Source organism: Penicillium psychrofluorescens (assembly GCF_964197705.1).
Source record: "Penicillium psychrofluorescens genome assembly, chromosome: 3".
Classification (NCBI taxonomy): Eukaryota; Fungi; Ascomycota; class Eurotiomycetes; order Eurotiales; family Aspergillaceae; genus Penicillium; species Penicillium psychrofluorescens.
The window spans coordinates 510,279-530,488 of NC_133441.1; the positions used below are offsets into that span (position 1 = coordinate 510,279).

The window sequence follows — 20,210 nt, forward strand, 5'->3', positions numbered from 1 at the left end:
CCCCCACCGATCGCCCGAATTAAGCAGTACTTTGGCATCCCTCCACTACTGACGATCTTGATCAAGGACATGAGTAGACGGATGACTCCAGGCACAGTCAGTCCCTCGATGCAACCCTGGACGGACCGAATCATGACATGATCGAGTGCAGGAACGCAGAGTCATGACATCACGATCGTTCATTTGTCCATGACGTGGGAGAAGACAGCAGAGGACTCACTAGCGACGACTAACGAACTAACTGCTTCAGCACCGCCTCAATGGAGTGGAATCACGACGAATCGGGTATGGTGCGCCCCCTTCTCTAGCTCCTCGACGTCACCAGCATCGGCAACACCAGTCTAGCTCTCACTATTCCAAGGCCCTCTCGTCTTACTTCCTCACCTTCTCCGTCTCCCCTGAAGAACCAGCATTTCCCTCCCCCAACACGGTTGCAGTCAAGTGTGAGCTTCCGTCGCCTCCGAAGCTCCCTCCCTCCCCCCCCCCCAACTCTTTCTTAGCTCACGTCACTACTGCGCAACGCACTAGGGCACGTTTCCTCCCTCCTTTTCATTCTTCCTTCTTTTTCTATCCAAGGTTCTCCTCTCCCCTTTTTAATTCTTTACTACCGGTCGATACCCTATTCTTCCCCCACGCCGCCCCTGAGACCAACCTCCCGCCATGCATCGCACCTATTCTATGCGCCAGTCGCGCGCCCCGACCGCCTCGCAGGTCGAAAACCCCCCGCCGCCATTGTCCTCCACCAAGAGCAACCGCTGGCTCGGAAAAGGCGGAATCGGTGAGTGCGCATGCCCTGGTGTTCGCCGCGGCATTGCCTGTGGGTCACATTGGCTCCCTGGCGGTCTGATCGGTTGAATTCTCCGCGTCCGTGCTCGATCGATCGGGAGCGATGAGGCACGAGAGGAATGCGGTCGAGGCGAACGCCACACCATGTCCGACGAGATCGCATTTGTGTACTGACAATGGCTCAGGACATGCGTTCCGTAAGAACACCGCCGGTGCCTTCGGGCCCGACCTCGCCCGGAAGCTGTCGCAGCTGGTCAAAATGGAGAAGAACGTCATGCGCAGCATGGAGCTCGTCGCGAGAGAGCGTATGGAGGTGGCGGTATGTCCATAGCCCGATGGTGCGCGATTTCCGCAGAGACTGACCCCGCAATAGCAACAACTGTCCATCTGGGGCGAGGCTTGCGACGAGGACGTGTCGGATGTGACGGACAAGCTGGGCGTGCTGATCTACGAGATCGGGGAGCTGGAAGACCTGTTTGTCGATCGCTACGACCAGTACCGCGTCACCATCAAGAGCATCCGGAACATCGAGGCCTCCGTACAGCCCAGCCGGGACCGTAAGCCAGATCCCCACCCATCCCCGAGAAAGTGGAGATGAGATAGGAACGAACCACCAGCTGACCCATCCCAGGCAAGCAGAAGATCACCGACGAAATCGCCAAGCTCAAGTACAAGGACCCGCAGTCGCCGCGCATCGTCGTGCTGGAGCAAGAGCTCGTTCGCGCGGAGGCCGAGTCTCTCGTCGCCGAAGCCCAGCTGTCGAACATCACGCGCGAGAAGGTCAAAGCAGCCTTCCAGTACCAGTTCGACGCGCTGCGCGAGCACTGCGAGAAGGTCGCCATTGTAGCCGGGTACGGCAAGCACCTGCTAGACCTGATTGACGACGCGCCCGTGACGCCCGGCGAGACGCGGAACGCGTACGACGGTTACGAAGCCAGCAAGGCAATCATCCAGGACTGCGAGGACGCGCTCAGCAACTGGGTCACGTCCAAGGCGGTGGTCAAGTCCGGCCTGTCGCAGCGCTCGCGCACCCTCTCGCAGCGCCGCCAGGATGGCCTCAAGAACCGCGATGGCGGCGTCGATCTGTCCGGCCAGGACCAGCCGCTGACGGGCGATCGGGACTCCTGGTTGCCGGCTGATCAGCACCCAAACTATGAGGAAGGTGAGGAAGGCTCCCTGGAGGGAGAGCTCCGCGGTCGTGAGGAGGAGAGGGAGCCCGTCACGGTGTAATTGCCTGGATGACACCGATTTTCCCGAATACCCCCGCCACTGTTTGTATCTTTCCTGATGACTCTGACGGCTTAATCTTTTTTTATTGTCTGTTTGGTGTCCCCGTTGTGATTCCACCAGAGTCCCAACGATACACTATTCATTATTGGCTACTTCTCGATTGATGCCCCTCCCCGGATGCCTCCGTGTTTTTGACCGAGACTATGATGAAGTTCCATCATGTCGTGATAAACGTTCTGTTCCGCCTGCTTGCCTTTGCCTTTCCCGTCGAAGGGGAAGTGCGGTGTCTGTCAGGAAAAGGAACCCGACGCGTGCGGACTGAATCGTTTCTTAAATGTAATACCATTTGTGCTTGGTTGGGTGCTTAACTTTTTCTCTTTTTTCGATGTTCAATGTTCAATGTTTCCGTTTGTTTCCTTCGAGTTGCCTACTTTACGACCTTCTATTTTCCTATTTAGGAGTCAGTGTTAGTGGGATACGTTAAGACAGCGGAGGAGGTAATAATGGATGTATCTGCTTGTGCTTTATTTTTTCTTTCTGTAGCCAAGTCCTCGCTCTTACGAGGAGGAGGGACTAAATCAGACCTACTTTCCTATATACTCAGGTACAGTCCAGCCCGGACCCGCCATAAACAGGGCTCGGCTGGGCATTCTGGTTTACAAGTCAATAAGGGTGTAGTGGGGGCAGTCCCTCGAGAGATTCCCACTAGTCAGCTGGCACAGCTGAACGCTTACATAGTCCGCTAATACCCCCTCTTATATGTGATGATATTCGGACCACTTCTTTATCGTCATTTCTATTGTTGCTCTAGATATCACAGAATAACCGAAACCAAATATTTGAGATAAGAACAGGCAACTAGAACATGGAGTCTCGAGCGTCCACAGGCGGTGGTGCTTCCGAGCCGCTGAGGATTCTTTCACCTGGTAAGACCTCTCTTTCCACCTGTCCAAGGACCGCTAACATATTTGGAGATGGTGGTGAGATTCGCGGAATTTCAACCCCCGGCCAGCAAGTGCAAGTGGGTGATGGGAATATGCTACATGACCGTTAGTTTAAGAAGATTTTAATCTGGTGTCAGACCTGCTAACCGATACTAGACAACCAACCTAAGCCTTTCCATGTCCTGCCCTCTATTGCAAACCGCCACTTTATTGGACGGGACAATACGCTGGATTTGCTCCAGCGGAGACTTTTCATCGAGAAAGAAAGCCCAACGATGGCCCTGCACGGTCTAGGGGGCGTCGGCAAAACACAAGTTGCTCTACAGCTTGCGTATTGGGTGAAGAACCATCTACCAGAGTATTCTATCTTTTGGGTGCCAGAATTGAGCGAGGCGAGCTTCGAGCAGGCCTATACAGAAATCGAGAGAAAGCTTGCCATTCCCCCAATCTCGGACGGTGAAACTGTCCTAGACAGGGTGCGCCGGCATCTCTCTTCAGATGCAGCCGGAAAGTGGCTTCTTGTTGTGGATAATGCAGACGACGTGGACATGCTGTTCGGCAACGCCGATGTTCCCAGTGGGCTCTGCAGGTACTTTCCTGCTAGTGACAACGGCATGACTCTCCTCACTACTCGCTCCCGTGAGGTGGCAGTAGAATCTGCGGGGACGGACATAATTGAACTCCAAACGATGAACCTGGAAGAAGCAGCTGGTCTTCTCAAGACGGTCGTGAAAGGAGACTTGCTCCGCGATCAGGCGGCAACGGCGCAATTGCTTGAAGAGCTCAATTGGCTGCCTCTAGCCATCACACAGGCGGCTGCATATATCAACAAGAACGATATCACGACTTCGAGGTACCTTGAGCTGATGCACGGCACCGAAAAGGAGAGAATGGATCTCGTGAGCCCGCACTTCCATGATAGCCCTCGCTATCCGGAAGTCCCGAATGCGATTGCCCTTACATGGCTCATTTCGTTCAACAAGATCAGGGACTCGAACCCTTGCGCCGCTAGAATGTTAGAATTCATGTCTTTCATTGAGCCAAAAGCAATTCCACGATATATTCTTCCTCCTCTCAACACGGCGGAAAGGCAGTTCGCAACTGATATGCTCTGTGGCTATGCATTTGTGACCAAGAGAGACGATGGCAACATGTTTGACATGCGCGATCTGGTGCAGCTATCTACGCGACTGTGGTTGCAGAAGGAGGGAAATACGCTGCAGGCTATCCAGTGCGCCACACGGCACATGGAGCGGGTATTTCCGTCCGATGAACATAAGAACCGTGAGATCTGGAGGGCATACTTGCCACATGCCGTTAAGATTCTTCGACATGATGAGACACAGGACATGGATGAAAGATACGAGCTAACTCACTGGGTTGCACGGTGTCTCTTGATGGATAGCCGGACGAGAGAAGCTGTGGGCTATTTTGAATCACATTCACGATGGACGGAGAGTCATCTCGATGATGAAGAACACCCTGATCGACTGTCCTCTCAGCATAATCTCGCAAGAGCATATGCCCACGGTGACGACAGACAGACCAAGAAGGCAGTAGAGATGCTTCAGCATGTGGTTGCGGTGCGAGAGAGAACACTCGGCGAAGAGCACCATAATCGACTAGCATCTGAGCATGAGCTCGCAAGCGCATATCTAGATGACGGACAGGTTGAGCCGGCAGTGAAGCTGCTTCAGCATGTGGTCACAGTGAAAGAGAAAACACACGACGAAGAAGACCCCGATCGACTAGCATCTGAGCATGAGCTAGCAAGGGCATATCGCATAAACGGACAGATTGAGCAGGCAATAGAGCTGCTTCATCATGCGGTCGCGGTGAAAGAGAAAACATACGACGAAGAAGATCCTGATCGACTAGCATCTGAGTATGAGCTTGCAAGGGCATATCTAGATGACGGACAGGTTGAGCCGGCAATGAAGCTGCTTCAGCATGTGGTCGCAGTGCAAGAGAAAACACTCAACGAAGAGAACTCTGATCGGCTATTATCTCAGCACGAGCTCGCAAGGGCATACCTCAAAAACGGACAGATTGAGCAGGCAATAGCGCTGCTTCGGCATGTGGTGGCAGTGGAAGAGAAAACTCTTAGCGAAGAACACCCCAGTCGACTCACAATCAGTATGAGCTCGCAAGAGCATACCTCTCTAGTGACGACAGAGAGATCGCCTTAACGCAGGCACTAGAGCTGCTTAAGCATTTGGTCGCAGTGCAAGAGAAAACACTCAACGAAGAGCACTCTGATCGACTAGTATCTCAGCACGAGCTCGCAAGGGCGTACCTCAGAAACGGACAGATTGAGCAGGCAGTAGAGCTGCTGAGGCATGTGGTTGCAGTACGAGAGATAACACTCGACGAAAAACACCCCGATCGACTCGGATCTGAGCTTCTACTCGAAATAGCAGTCCAGGCCGGTGAAGGAACCGCTTGCGAAGAATAATCTATGTCCTTCCATTTGATCTAACCATTGGCATCTCAGACCCTGCAAGCCTTGTAACCTGTACCAGAAGCGGGTAAACGAACTTTGGAGTCCCATTTGCGTCCTGGCATTCCCAACTTTCTCGTTGATCATTTTCCGTGAAAATAATGGCTACATACTCTTATATCTCAAATGGGACGATGTTGTTGTGCATTACAATCCTACGACAGAAATAGAGCTAGCGGGTTCTCTGGGCCTAACGATGTGCAGATAGCCAGGCTTGCCATTCCAAGGCTTGGAAAACAACCCGAGAGTACAATGCCACAAGGCGATTTTGCAAGGAACACATCATTCGGTTCTCACATTCGCGGGTTCAGATGGCGGGTACTGTAGTAAGTTTGGAGCGACTCGAGACTAGACTCGTCGACTCAACCCCGCATGCGCCACACGTTCCGGTGCTCCACCAGTATCATCCACTCGGATAGTGTGGGGAGTTCCACAGCATATAACTTACGTGAGAACTAAGAGGGGTGTGAAGAGGAAGAGAGGACAAGGGGAAAACGGCACGTATATATGGGAACGATATATATGCACTTCACTTCGGATCCAAACCCATGAGGAATATAAAAAAAATTGGACGGCGTAAAAAGACTCGGAACCAGACAGACAGCCTAAGACAAACCAAACCACACAACATCGATCTACGTTCATTTCAAGGTTCGCTCACACAACACAACACCGCGGTACATTTATTCTCCCTTCTCCTCCCCTGAGTGTGGGGGGAAAGAAAACACGCCAGGAAGATAATAGCAAAGGAGGATAAAAAAGGGGCCTGGGGTCAGGAGTAGAGATAAGAACCAGGCGGGAGGTTTCGGGAGGTAGAGAGTAGAAAAAGAAGCCAAAAGCAACCCAATAGCCAAGAAATCCCAAAGTTCAGCAAAAAAAAGGCACAGACCGAGACCGAGACCGTCCAGAGCAAAGAAAAAGCCACGGTCGGGAGAATATCCAGGGTCCGAGCAGAATTGGAAAGGTCGTGACATCGTCAGCCATCTCTGAGGATGAGGTAAGGTAGAGAGAGAGCACAGTCGAAACTGGACAGGACAGAACCCGCATGTAAACCAAAAACAAAAATAATCTTTGAGAGTTGCTCGAGGCATACACCCAGGGTAAATAACAGCAACAACAGAGATGATACAGGCATAGCAAGCAAAACACCAAATCCAACAAAACTTTGTCTTTGCACATTACTCATCAGTGCCCACGCCCTTCTTTTTAGGTTGGATGTGTTTTTGACCGGAGCCGCTGGAGCCACTGGAACTCGAGGCTTTCTGCTTCAGGGCAGTGCCGTCACTAGGTGGTGGAGGCATAGTGCGGGTGGAAGTAGCCTCATGTTTTTCGGTCAGGAGATTCTTCAGCCAGCGATTCTCCATCTCGAGCTGGGCCACGCGAGCCTCCAGGGAAGCGTTCTTCTCTGTAGTCTCACGGACGGTGCGCTCGAGAACCTGCTCGCGCTGCTTCTTCTTCATGCGGAAGCGGGCCGATGCGGCGGTGTTGCGACGACGACGGTCCTCCTCGGCGGCGACGCGGCCATGCTCCTCCTGATTGAGGGCGGCGGCGATGCGGTCACCGGGGATGGATGTGGAGTACTTGGCGTTGCTCATCTGGCCGTTGGGCGGCGAGATGGACGATGACACATCCGAGGGCGTCAGAGCCCCCGTGGCATGGCCCAGCTCGTCCGGCGCGAACGGCACGGGCGGGTAGATCGAATGAGCCGAGTAGGGCATCATATGATCGGGAATGGAGTAGTTGATGGACTTGTCTCCAGTGGCGCCTAGGGGGAAAGTAAGCACTGGCTCAAGGCTCTGTGATGCAGCGGAAGAAGTAGGGGAAGTCCCATCGAGGGAAGCGCAGAGCACGCAACCATCTCGAAGGAGGGAAAAAAAAGGGTTCTTCTGGGGAAGGATGAGGGGGGCATAGCATAAGAGGGCCGGTTAAGCCAGGGTTCTGCAGTCGTGGCTGCCTGTCCTCGGTTGTCATTTTGATGCGCGATGGCGTGCTCACTATTGAGCAGGGCCGGTGATCTCATCTTCCCACAGAGAGCAGAAATGAAAATCTCCGTGCGAGAGGCTCGTGGCAATTTTTTGGAGGGGGGTTCCCAGAAAAAAACAGCCACGTTTTCACGGACCGGGGGGGAATTGAAACCCCCTGGCTTAACCGGATGATACAGGTGGAATGGGATTGGAAAACAAAGAAAATGCAAAAAATCACAAGCTGGTCTCTCGACAGATGCAATCATGCTGCAGCTTTCTGTCTGAGCGTCTTGCGATGTGTCGCCAAACGAGCCACCAAGCATGCCGATGGCGCAAGAACTGCCATCTCTGGCAACAATGACAAGATAAAAAAAGCTTCAACATACCATGATAGGGATATCCGCGGAGATCTAGCGAAGTGCGCTCGTCCTCTATGCTATCGTACGAGCTGACGGAAAGTCCGCCCATGCCCTCCGTCTGGTCGTAATCCATATTGACGTTGGCAAACGGGACCAGCCCGGTGTCAGCATCAAACGAATAGTGCCGAGTCTTGGCCGCGGGATCGTGCCGTGAGAGCAAGAAGTTGAAATTCTCGATCTTATCGAAGGCCGGGCCAGGCAGACGAGGGACCTGAGGTTGTTGTTCCTCGGGCATGGTTGGAGGAAAAAGGGAGAGAGAGAACGAGAGGGAGAAGAAAAGGGAAAAAAAAAAAGGCCCTCGGCCCTTCGATGCCAGTTTAGGGTTAAGAGTGGGAGGGGGGAGGCGACAAGGACCCGACCCCAGATGAGACGGGAGGAGGAGGGGAGGTACTTTCCCCCCGAGAAGATGATTGATTGATTGAACGAGCACGACAGAGACAGAGGATTATTCCATTGCCGGTCGCATACCGCGGGAACAACGCCACGTACGCAGGAAAGAGTGGGAAAAAAAAGGGGAGAGCGACCGTGTGGTGTGTAGAGAGACACAGATCGCCTGGGAAAGTGAGGCTAGTCGATGATCTGATGAGATGGAGAAATGTCGTGATCGGGGGCTGTGGTTCGCCCGCGGGTGCGGCCAGGGGGATCGCTTCACCGCTCTGGGGAGGAGCCCTAATCCAAAGCGACGGGGTGCGATTTAAAGGGAAGAAAAGGTCGTGCGAGAAAAAGAAAAATGGAATCGTCTGGCCAGAAGATTCCCCGGATTGATGTACAGAGCAGAAGACAATGATGGAAAAGGGGGGATGTTCTCGGTCTGTCTGGATTACTGGCGATTACTGGTGTCAAGACTCCGCCTTGCCCACAATCACACCCTTCGGGCCCGTCTCCACCGCTGATGACGCGGATTTCTTACTCGTAAAGTACCAAAGCTTGGCGGTTTATTACCATCCCCAAAACCGCCCGCGCCGATCAGAGCAACCCTATGACATACGTGGTTCCAACATTCGGGCAATGATCTGGGCGGCATCTTCAACGGTCGTGCCTCGTGTGCGATGTTCCACACGTTCCTCGCCGAGGACCGTCTCCTCCGCAATGGCCCGATAGATCTCTGCAAAGGCCCCATACACCCGGGCCCCCGTTCCGCCCCAATGGCCGTCCGTATCGAACGCTTCCCCGATTCCGCTCATTTCGTCCACCCAGCGATAGGCTTTGGGGCTCATGCCGATCACTCCATTGCGGGCCAGCGCGGCTGTCCTCGGCGAATACTGATCGAGATGCTCGAGTAACTCCGGCAGACAATCTGCCTGCTGGGCAGTGGAGAACGACAAGATAGACAGCGCCGTCAGGCCCTTGGTTAGGCTGGCGAAACTGAGTTTCAGCGTCGACGCCCCGCCAATCCGCGGCGAGACGATCTTCATGTTCAGCACGTCGGCCAGGCCCGCAAACGTGGCGGGCAAGGACTCCGCCGTGGCGCCCGAAAGTACGACGCTGGGTTTCGTCCACGCCCCGTCCGGGGTGTTCTTCTGCGCCGGCGGGCCCCCAATGATCCCGCCGTCCAGACAGTGGCACGGCACTGACGCGGCGGAGTCGTCGCGAAACAGCGTCGCGATCTCCTCCGCCAATCGCGGGGATGTCGCATTGAGTTCAAGGAAGTAGAGCGGACCACTGTCCTCGACGGCGGCTCGGAGGGCTCCCGTATCCGGTAACCTGCATGCCTCCGCTATGCGTCGTCCCGTCGCCAGTGCGTCCCGCGGCGGCACGATAGAGAAGATATAGTCCGCTTGCACGACGAGCTCTTGGTCAGACGGGAGGGTCTCGATGGCCGCTAAGCGAATACGCGCGAGTGTGTTTTCACTGCGTGCTCGTCAGCACCGTCTCGCATGCCCTGATGAACTACCTCCCCTTCCTTACCTTCTCCCCGCTCCGACGGTCACTACACGGTAGCCATGAGCTTTCAACAGTTTGGCAATCCCCAGCCCCATATCTCCTATCGAGAGGATCCCAACAGTAGTAGTGCGCATGATGCCGGTGGTGTTTTACTGGTAGTTAGTCAGTTCTGAATGTCTGTCGGCTCTGATATCCGTCTCGCCCTGCGGGGTGCATTTGTCATCTCCTCCTGGCCTGAGTGTTTCTGGCTAAAAGGCTTCATGCTCGATTAAGCTTATCTAGTCGTCACTTGGCAATGTCCGTGCCTTGAATGCATTATTTACCCGAGTCACTAGTTTCCTTTTTCTGCTTAGTTGGGTTGGCCACCATGTGGCTCTAGTAGGAATGTACGTCTGGATGTATATCCAGGATCGAACCGCACAAGATTATGTTTGCTGGCCCCCAAGATGCATAATTATTTCACCTCAAGCACGAGATCGGTTGGATATTCAAAAGCTTAAATCGCTTGTGCTGGATGATTCTGTTAGGTGCATCCGTGAAAAGGCTCCTAGGGGTACATGAAGGAACATATGTCCCCGGCTTCTATATGCCTGCGAACAAGTCATTCTCAAGTACCACTAATAATGAACGGAAGCCGGCCGTGCCGATACTTCCGACCCCCGCGACTTAACTAACGTCGCGTCATTATTAATCGCCTAGAACTTGGCGTGCAAAAATTCGAAATCCCATCAGACCCTGCAGAGTATTTTGAATTACTTCGAGACTAAATTAACTTAAAATCTGTTTTATTGGTCGGATGGCCGCGATGCGATCTTCGTCCTAAGGGGAAAAATAGACACCAAAAAGGCTTGGCATGAACGTCCTGAGCGGCGGGACGTCCGCGCTATAATCGCAGTGGCTGACGATGCCCAATTCCACGCCACCGCTGGCTGCTGTGGATGCGGCTGCTCCTGAGGAAATGGATGAGGATGCGAGCCGGAGTGCAAAGGAAGGCACGGCTGAGAATGTGGCGGCCACGAGACGCAGCCCGAAGGCATGGCTGATGCCTTGAACCTTGTCCGGGAACAGAGGCTGACCATTTTTGATAGGCTTGTGAGATGTGTTATCGGAAGAAGACTAGGTGTGAAGTGGATGGGTCAAATCCGGTCTGTCTTCAATGCATGCGGAGGAGCACCAAGTGTATTTTCCCCTCGAGGAAGGAGAAACGTGCTGGTCTGAAACGGTAAGTGCCTCCGACCGATCCTCTGACGGTTCTTTTCTGAATGCTGGTAGAAAACAATATGTTCGTTCTTTGAAGGATCGTCTAGGGAGACTAGAGTCTCTATTGAAGACGGCCGGCATCTGGGATGAAAAGGCCATGAGCGAGGAGGAGTTGTCTGATGACGATGATGATGAGCCGGCAGATGAAGATTCAGAGGCTGAGGCCACGCAGCCCGAAGAGTCTCCTAAAAGTACCGGTGCTACTACAGTGATCGGTAAACCATCTCCAGGCACTGGAGTCCTAGGACATGCCCTCAAGTTTGACGGTCGAGATGACTCGCGATATTTTGGTAAGATTCTTTCCCTTGCGGCATATATAACAATCGACTCATCTCCAAAACAGGACGCGCGTCTTCCCTCTCGATCTTATCACCACAAGGGATCGATTGGATAAAACGCAAGACCGGAGACGTCAGCTTCCTGAAGGTCCTGTTCTCTGATTCTGTTCGAGACACTCCATGGAACAACTGGCGAGCAGATGTATACCATGACCTCTTTGCCTCGAAAGTCTTCAAGCCTCTACCGTCGAGGTCAGAGGTGTTTTCCCTGATGAAAGACTTCTTTCGCACGGCGAACCGGCTGTTTCCGATCTACCACGAGGAAACCTTCATGCGCATTGTGGAATGGCAGTATACACAACAGACATGCGACGATGCCGCGCGGTGGGCAAGTATTAACATCATCTTATCTCTGGCATACGAGTATCGGCTCTCGAATAGCCTGAAGCCGGAAAAGGACCGTGAAAGGGCCTGGATGTACTTCAAGAATGCCATCTCAGTCTTTACAGAGCTGACCCTTCGGCGGACCGATCTTCTCAGTGTCCAGGCCCTGTTAGGAATGGTAAGCATGATGGGGGTTGATTGGAAATATGCGCTGACACCGATTCCAGGCTTTCTTCCTGCGAGGCAATTCCGGCACGCAATCTGCTCTGCCCATAGTAACTGCTGCCATGCGCTCGTGTCAGCGGATGGGGCTCCATCGTGATTTTCCACGACCCGAACTGCCCCCAGCAGAGCAGGAGCAACGAAAGCGAGTTTTTTGGATCGCATACATCCTTGACCAAAGCACCTGTCTACGATCCGGAACCGCGCCATCGCAGCACCTGGACGACTTTGACGTCGCTCTGCCCGCAGATGCAATCGGCAGCGAAGCCCCCTTGGTGTCCAACAATATTCCATTTTTCCGGCAGCTGTGCCATCTGACGATCATCAAGAGCCGCATTTACAGTCGGCTCTACTCCACCAAAGCGCTTCAAAGATCGCCCAAGGAAGTGTATCGCACTGTCATGGAATTGCACATCGAACTCGAGGAATGGCGGCGCCAGCATCCGCTTCTCAACGAGCCGAAACAAAAAGTCACTGACAATGAATTCCTGTATGGGTTTGCGTCTGTTGGTCTGCAGTTCGTCTACTACAATGCTCTGATCATGATCCATCGCATACCTCTTCTGATGAACTACGCATATTCGAGTCGCCTCCCCGATGCGTCTGGTAAGAAGCAGACGTTGAGTGCACAGGCATCTTCATCTGCTGTTATCTGTGTCCAGGCTGCACGGGATACGCTCAAGCTGGTGAACAACATGCCATGGGGGGACATCGCATGGATCTGGTCTCTGCTCTACTATGTGTTTCTGGCAGTAGCGACAATCTTCTCGAATACCATCCGCGACCACGACAACCCACACACCCGAGAAGATCTCCAGTCCCTGAACATGGCCGCCACATTCTTTGCCACTCTCATCCCCGGCGATGGACCAAGCAACTACGCCGGATTCATGACCCGCATGAGCGCCAACCTCGAGCGCATCGCCCGGATGGTCGTCGAGAAAGACGAGAGAATAGCCCGCGATATAGAAAGCAAGGACAAAGAGCGTCGCGCCTTGGGAAACAAGCGACAAAAATCTCGAGCACGGCATCGCTCCACGACAACACACACATCCACGACGACTCCGGGGACTGCGGCCGTCCATCAACAAGGAATGCCCAAAATGGCATCTACATCAACTACCACAGGATCATACATGCCAGGTATAAGCATCCCCGAACCTGTCGAGGGTCTACCACCGGTTAATTCGAGCGGATACCTCGTGCCGATGAGCCCGGATGATACCTCCCAAGCCCCGACCGGCCATGCAAATCCAACCACCACTACCCTCGACCACGGTAACCTTCCTACAGGAACCACCATACCAACCTGGCAACAAATGGGCCAAACCCCATCCCCACTGGAGATGGAAAACATGCAATCCCCCTTCTCGCACAACAGCAGCGCCGGAACGACCACCACTGGCTCCGCGATTCCCGAATTCTGGCAAATTCCCTTAACGGCGGACTGGGAATTCGGAAACAATTTCTGGGCGGGTCTCTTTCCCGCAGAATACGATTTCCCAGCGGGACCGGAACCAGCAGCAGGGCCGAACCAGACCCGGCCCGACCTTTATTACAACCATTACCCACAACATCAGCAACACGACCAAGCTGCATCGTCATCGTCTATGCCAATTCTCAACGCCGAATCATTTCTGACTGGCGGGCCGCCGGCTGATCCCGGTGCTGGTTCTGGCAGTGGCGCGAGACATAATTTTGGTGATGATGACAGCTTTGGAATTGAGTACATGCGCTATGCGTTTGGGGCGACGTCACAGGAGGACCAGGATCAGAGCCCGGACTTGGAGCAGGGGCAGCAGCGTCAGGAAGAGGAGCAGGAGTGGACTCCGGGGTTTTTGGGGCTGTTTTAAATAACTATAATGCTGGATGATGTGCTGCTACGACTGAACATCGTCTCCAGTCTTAATCTGTCATTTTTTTTTTTTTGAGGAAAAGTTCTGGAATAGGACAGATACTCACTTACTAGGCGTGCTTGATGAAAGGATCTGGATATTTACGATGGGATAGGAATAGCATTATGGTAAATATGAATAGATTGCATTTGGAACGAACAAGTTCAACTGGATTAGGCATTGGGCTGTACTACAGCAAGTTACTAGTTCCGTCTCTACGCCTGAAGGAGGAACACAAGAAGTGCTGAGTGCAATGTCATCATATGGATCAGTTCATAGAAAAGGCTCAAATAGACACGAATAACCATTAAACACACCGAAAAAATCCTCGCTCGTCCCGTGGAAAAGAAAACTCCTTGCCCAGCCGATTCCTATCCACTCCATATCAAACCTCATTCATGCCGCGCCGTGAAATAAAGAATCAAAAAAAATTAACATGTCCCAGGGAATCAAATATCAAAACACTGAGCCTTCGAGCACCCGCACAGCTTTGCACCACACCCCATTCCCAAGCTGAGCATCATCTTCACTATCATTCTGCTTCGCCAGCCCCTTGCCGAGAATAGTCTTCATGTCTGCATTAGCGAGGCCGGACTTATTTCCTGAGCCAAAGCCATAGACCTTCGTTGCGAGCACATCGACGTCGAAGTCCAGAGAGCCGATAGGCGAGGCATTACTGTTCTCGCTTTGAATACGCGTGCGCACGCTAAAGTCGACGTCGATTCTCTTCGCGACAGCAGTGGATTTTGCAGCGGAGCCCTTGCGACCCGGTGTGGATGACGAGGCAGTGCCTAGAAGAGTGCAGCGCGCGCGGAGGGAGAGGAACTTCTCATCGGGCCCGGAGAGGGTCAGGCGCGTGACGCCGCAGAATTCGAGCATGCGGGCTTCGTTTTCGAGGCCGAGCATGCGGTTCCATGCGTCGGTGATGAAGCGGATGAGCTGTTTCGGGGAGATCCGGGATTGTTGGATGGTTGAGAGGTGGTGTTGGAGGGATTGTAGGACTAAGGAGGCGATGGGGGAGATTTTCTTGCTCTTGGAGGTCAGCTCGAGAGGGAGATTGGTTTGCGTGGCGTTCTTGACGGCGAATGCTTGCGGGTGGAACTTCAGTTGCAGCTGGTCGCGGTATGACATGCACAGCAGCGGTCCCGTTGACGAGTCGGATGGGGCAGACGCTGAAACGATTGACCAGCCGGTTTGGCGCTCGATTCGTTGGACGGACGCTATTGTGAGAGATTAGTACTGGATCTGGCCAAACTTTTGGAGACAAGCCCACCTTTCAGCGCGCTGATCTCCCGCGCACTCCACCCACGACACTCCTCCTTCACACGCTCTGCCTCCTGAATCTGAGCCAGGTACTCGGCGCGCACTTCCGCCCCGGCCTCAATCTTGATAGTCTTCTCCTTCAGTTCTTCCTGCAATTGTTGTAGCTCCATCTTCTTGGTCTCGATTTCAGCTTCCACGCCAGAAAGCTTTTCCCGCGCACCACGCAGCTCATCCTGGTCACAATTTTCCATCTCGTCAACAAGTAGTTGGAGATTGGCAGCATCCTGCTCCAGAGAGCCATGTTTCTCTACTAACGGAGGCACGGTGCTGTTGAGAAGCCTCTCGTGTTTCGTCAACAGAGCGTCGTCGGCTTTCATCTCTTCTACGTGTCGGTTGAGCCCCTCCTTTAGCCCCTCGAGGAGCTTCATCCGCCATTCGTACCAAGTAGCCTTGCTGAGCAGCCGGGCATGGGTCTTGACGTTTCGGAATTGGTTGTCCATAATGACCCTGATGTCTGGCGGAGCTGTGACATACTCGCGGAATAGGGGAGGGTTTTCACTGCAGGTCTCGGCCTCAATGGACCTAATCACCTGGCGACCCTCTGAGATGTAGGACTTCAACTCCCGGCATGACTAGAATGGGATTTAAGTAATGAATGCAACATGACGGAAAGGAACAGAACTTACGTGCTGGTACAGCTCAAGCATAGGAACTGTACAGAATCCAGCTGCGACACAATCATCAAAGGTAACGGTGCTCGGCTTGGGGACCTCCTCCCCAGAACGCCTGTTCCTGCTCAGCCTCTTGGTAGCGCTGCTGGGCGCAATGGTGTGTCTTCTCTTTGTCGTGGTGAGTTCCATGAAATGGATATTGGTCATGTTCAGGAAGTCTTGCAGCTCAATCGGTTCATATTCGCTGTCAACATTCTCGGCTGGGGTATCTTCTTCCTGCTCTGGTTGCTGGGGATCAGAAGCCATGTGCAGGGAGTCGACTTCCTTCTTCAGAGGAGTCGTGGAGGTTTTGGAGGCCTGTCGTGGCTCTTGCGTAGGAGTAGCATTGCCCTTGAGGGGCGAAAAGCTTGTAGCTCTGCGAAGAGGCGAACCCATCGACCGACGAGCTGTTTCATCCTTGGAGGTGTGTGGTGGCAACCGAACTCCCTTAACCGGACTGACATCATGGCCTCGGAGTCGCTTGGGAGAGGGCTCCGCTTCCTCGTCCGAGTCGAGCTCGACTGGCCTCTTTCCGAGGACTCCGCGAGCGGCGCCGACGTGGAGACTCTTTCGGTTACCAACTCTGGTCTTCTTAGGGCTGAGGCTTGAGATCATGTCCTTCAAATTTGTAGTTGTATCCTTTTCCCCAGACTGCGACGAACGGATATGGCCATCTTCCCGAAGCTCCTCTTCTTCACGAGCACGGTCCTCCTCCTCTTGGAGTTTCAGCGGGTCTTCAAAACGCACATCACCACGCGCTCTGTCCTGGGGAACAAACTGTGGGGTGCTTTCCCCAAGCGACAGTCGTTTATCAAGCATGGCAGCCACGCGAGGTGATCCAAGACCCTCTTTGTCGATACCAAGACCGGAAGAGCGGCGGCGCTCACGAGGTTGCAATACGACGAGCGGTGTTGACTGACCGGTAGCTGCGTTCTGTCCAAAGATGCTCTGCCGCAAAGACCTGCGTTTGTCGGAAGATTGCGCAATCTCCGGCTTAAAGAGTTTCTTTGGCGAGGCGCTCCTGAAAGTAACATTGGCTGACGGAGGAGTCTTGCTAGGAGTAGTTGGCTTCACCCGGGGAGTTGTCTGTTTCGAAGGAGTCGATGGCTTCTTGGCTGGCGACTGTGGTCGGCTTGCCGACACAGGAGTGCTCGACGCTCCGAGGGCAGAGCTGCGTCGTGAAGGTCTGGACCTCACACTAGCCAAGCTGGGACTTCCATTCTCAGAAGCAACGGCGGCCACCTGGAAATTTAGCGGTGATTTGGCAGGAGACTTGGCAGGAGATTGGTTGACATTCTCCTGAAATGGTGAGCTATTCAATTGCCCAGACTCGGCCTCAAGCTCCATGAATCTCTTCGCCTGCGCTTTATCACTGGTTTCCATTCCCGACGGAAGAATACCACCAATCGCACCGGTCATCTCCATGTCCATGTCGTCGTCGGATCCCACATCCGTGTGCATGTGGTCCGACTTTGGGGTGTTGTTCTGAGCATTTTGACTCAGGACTCCGCCAACCACTCCGGTGAATTCCATGGTCATATCCTCATCCTCATTGGCATTGTTGAAAGTAGTTGGTGGCGCAATACCTCCAACCACATTGGTCATCTCCATAGTTTGGTCATCATAGTTGGATTGTTCGCCAGACGACTTGCGACGGACCACGCTCTTACGACGTCCAGCAGACTGGTCAAGGATGCGTCCCACAGCGTTTGTCACGTCCATACTGAGATCTTCGTCTTCATCGGTGTCATCGGATTCTGGGAGGGTTTGCAGAGGAGCAGCCTTGGATGGGTCCACATTCTCTTGATCATGCCGAGCGCTGATGTCTTCCCAGTCAAAGCTCTGCCGCTGGCCCTTTTTGATCCACGGCTGGAATGCGCCAGTGATTTCCTGGTCCGCAATTTCCATGGACATCTCGCCGCCGTCTTCGTCAACGGCGCGGGTCCCAGCTTCTCGAGCTGCCTGTTGCAGCGCTTCGTTGAGTCTGGCACTGGAGCTAGAGTGCGAGGATGTGTCGGTCATATCCTCCATACTCATAGCAGTGCTGTCGGCCTCGAATCCATCCTCAGATCCGGAGGACCGGTCATCCACCTCGTCCTCTCCAGCCATGCTCTGTGCACCGGTATCCTCGCTTCCAGAAACAGAACTGCCGCTAAAAGGGCTGGACGACATATTATGAGAGGCTTCACGGGTGCCAGAGGCTATCTGCTGCAGATCCTGTTGGCGAACGGGAGAGAAACCAAATTCCGACTCCGCTGGCGAGGAGGGAGCTTCGGCCGCTGGAGCGGATGGCAGTGGTTGGTTTGAAGAGTTGGTGAGAGAGGAGGCTCGCCTGGTTGAGTTTGAGGTAGATGAAGATGTCGAATCTTCGAGGATCTCGTTCACATTCCAAGTGTGCAAGGTTGCCTCCGGAGCAAACGACACTCGGCGATTGGCTGAATGAATCCAAGTCAGCGCTATTATTTCTCAAGAGCCAGCACGATACATACCAAGCGACTTGCGTCGCGCTTCCCGCTTCTCCAGCATGCTCTGTTTTTCGCGCTCCTGGCGCTCTTTATCGTCACGCTCTTTGGTGGCGGCCATTTCGTCGCGAATGGCAGACGTCGCGTTGAAGGTGTCGAAAGGATTGGTCGTGTTCGCATTTGTTGTCCCCGAGGGTTGCGGTGTTGTTTCAAAGTCGATCAGTAAACCCTCCTTCCCTCGGTCATTACCATCCGCGGTGCCATCATGGCTTTGCGGGACACTGCGAGCTGGAGTCCGCTTGTTGCGTGTTTCCTCAAAAGACGGGATGTTTCTTACGGCCACGGGAACCGTGGGCTTCAGAATCGACTTGAGTGGAAAGGCGGCCGTGGACTAGAACAGCGGTCGAGTCAATCTTGTTTCCTTGGATTGATGCGGAGAGTATGGTTTACCTTGCGACGATTGCCATTTGAATTCTGCAGCGCATCCAGCCCACCAGGTCCGAGACTCTTACTGCGAGATTTCTTGTCCTTCACTGCTTGTTTGGAGTTGAGCCCCGCGCCGATGTCTGCTGTCGCATTTTCCTTATCAAGAGACGTCATCCTGGATCGCGGTACATGGGCGATGGAGCGGCGAGAGCGCACGCGCGCAGCCGAATCTGTTCGGGAAGACATGGCGGACAATAACAGGTTCAGGCCTGGGCAGGTCCCCGAAGCAGGCCGAACTGGTGAAAGGTGTATGCACTCCGTCGTTGTTGTTGTTGGTCTTCATTGTCGATCCATCGCGACCGGGCCAGCTAGTCACGTGATGTAAACAAAGAATCGGGCAGCCCTAGCCCTAGCCCCAAATGGGACTAGTGTCCGCACAGTCAACGACACACATGGAATCTTTTCTCCATCGACTCTTCAATCCCATCCCATCTCGACTTCGCCTTCCCTCCCCCCCAAGTCGACAACCCGCAACCATGGCGACCGAGTTGACCGTCCAGTCGGAGCGCGCTTTCCAGAAGCAGCCTCACATCTTCCTGAACTCGAAGACCAAGGCCAAGAGCAAGAAGGCTGGCCAGGTTCGGCGGTGGTATAAGGAGGTCGGTCTGGGCTTCCGTACCCCCAAGACCGCCATTGAGGGCCACTACATCGGTATGCACGAGATCCAGCGACTTTTCAGGTGGCAAGAATTTGCGCAGTCGGTCTTTTTTCGAGGATGGAGGATGGGTTGTGGAACACAGGGGGGCCAGGCCCACGACGCAGGATTTGAGGGCAGCAATATTCGACAACGATATTCTGTGCTGGAATTCTGCGACTGTCATACTGTCATTGTGTTTCTGCGACTTTTATCCTCCTTGAACTTCGAAAAACCCGACTGTGTCTCAAGATCTGCCGAGCCGTGAAAATTTTTGGACACATCGCTAATAACCCCAACAGACAAGAAGTGCCCCTTCACCGGTCAGGTCTCCATCCGTGGCCGTATCTTGACTGGCCGTGTCGTCTCAACCAAGATGCACCGCACCATCATCATCCGCCGCGAATACCTCCACTACGTCCCCAAGTACAACCGTTACGAGAAGCGCCACAAGAACCTGGCTGCTCACGTCTCGCCCGCTTTCCGTGTCGAGGAGGGTGACTGGGTTACTGTCGGCCAGTGCCGTCCCCTGAGCAAGACTGTATGTGGAATGATATTCGGTCCTGGGTCTCTCTTGGTGGTGTCGCAAGGCTCGGCTACCCGTGTTCTCCGGAGCATGGACCCCGCCAGCGATACTACCTCGATACGCACGCCCTTTTGATGATTACTGATCGCTAACTTGATTTCTCACAGGTCCGTTTCAACACTCTGCGCGTCCTGCCCCGCACCGGCAAGGCCGTCAAGTCGTTCAGCAAGTTCTAAGCGTCTCCAACGGAGGAGAAGATTGGGTACTCGGAAGGGGAACAACATGGCGAAAGAAGCGGCATGAACTGGATGTAAAGGAATTTTCTTGGAGCGAGGGTCGGGATATTTTCACGAGTTTCCATGT

The 20,210-nt window shown here is 53.8% G+C and overlaps 7 protein-coding genes across 7 annotated transcripts; 4 read left to right on the plus strand and 3 right to left on the minus strand.

Annotated features, from left to right (window-relative positions):
* Positions 1-660: 660 nt before the first annotated feature.
* Positions 661-2,016, plus strand: PFLUO_LOCUS4318 (lipid-binding protein; the record flags this gene model as incomplete). Its single annotated transcript, XM_073781656.1, has 4 exons — positions 661-778; positions 972-1,105; positions 1,160-1,343; positions 1,418-2,016. The coding sequence occupies 4 exons, from the start codon at positions 661-663 to the stop codon at positions 2,014-2,016; spliced, it is 1,035 nt and encodes a 344-aa protein (XP_073638389.1).
* An 865-nt stretch (positions 2,017-2,881) lies between these two features.
* Positions 2,882-5,149, plus strand: PFLUO_LOCUS4319 (uncharacterized protein; the record flags this gene model as incomplete). Its single annotated transcript, XM_073781657.1, has 3 exons — positions 2,882-2,942; positions 2,991-3,065; positions 3,117-5,149. The coding sequence occupies 3 exons, from the start codon at positions 2,882-2,884 to the stop codon at positions 5,147-5,149; spliced, it is 2,169 nt and encodes a 722-aa protein (XP_073638390.1).
* A 1,489-nt stretch (positions 5,150-6,638) lies between these two features.
* PFLUO_LOCUS4320 (uncharacterized protein) lies at positions 6,639-8,078 on the minus strand (the record flags this gene model as incomplete). The annotated part of the gene is made up of 2 exons (XM_073781658.1): positions 6,639-7,225; positions 7,811-8,078. The coding sequence occupies 2 exons, from the start codon at positions 8,076-8,078 to the stop codon at positions 6,639-6,641; spliced, it is 855 nt and encodes a 284-aa protein (XP_073638391.1).
* Positions 8,079-8,820: 742 nt separating this feature from the next.
* On the minus strand, positions 8,821-9,861 carry PFLUO_LOCUS4321 (uncharacterized protein; the record flags this gene model as incomplete). Its single annotated transcript, XM_073781659.1, has 2 exons — positions 8,821-9,694; positions 9,752-9,861. The coding sequence occupies 2 exons, from the start codon at positions 9,859-9,861 to the stop codon at positions 8,821-8,823; spliced, it is 984 nt and encodes a 327-aa protein (XP_073638392.1).
* A 1,026-nt stretch (positions 9,862-10,887) lies between these two features.
* Positions 10,888-13,724, plus strand: PFLUO_LOCUS4322 (uncharacterized protein; the record flags this gene model as incomplete). The annotated part of the gene is made up of 4 exons (XM_073781660.1): positions 10,888-10,949; positions 11,000-11,277; positions 11,331-11,827; positions 11,877-13,724. The coding sequence occupies 4 exons, from the start codon at positions 10,888-10,890 to the stop codon at positions 13,722-13,724; spliced, it is 2,685 nt and encodes an 894-aa protein (XP_073638393.1).
* Positions 13,725-14,222: 498 nt separating this feature from the next.
* Positions 14,223-18,873, minus strand: PFLUO_LOCUS4323 (uncharacterized protein; the record flags this gene model as incomplete). Its single annotated transcript, XM_073781661.1, has 5 exons — positions 14,223-14,986; positions 15,040-15,661; positions 15,716-18,174; positions 18,229-18,592; positions 18,652-18,873. 5 exons carry the CDS (start codon positions 18,871-18,873, stop codon positions 14,223-14,225), a joined length of 4,431 nt encoding a protein of 1,476 aa, XP_073638394.1.
* Positions 18,874-19,163: 290 nt separating this feature from the next.
* Positions 19,164-20,083, plus strand: PFLUO_LOCUS4324 (40S ribosomal protein S11-B; the record flags this gene model as incomplete). Its single annotated transcript, XM_073781662.1, has 3 exons — positions 19,164-19,338; positions 19,624-19,862; positions 20,015-20,083. The coding sequence occupies 3 exons, from the start codon at positions 19,164-19,166 to the stop codon at positions 20,081-20,083; spliced, it is 483 nt and encodes a 160-aa protein (XP_073638395.1).
* Positions 20,084-20,210: the final 127 nt, after the last annotated feature.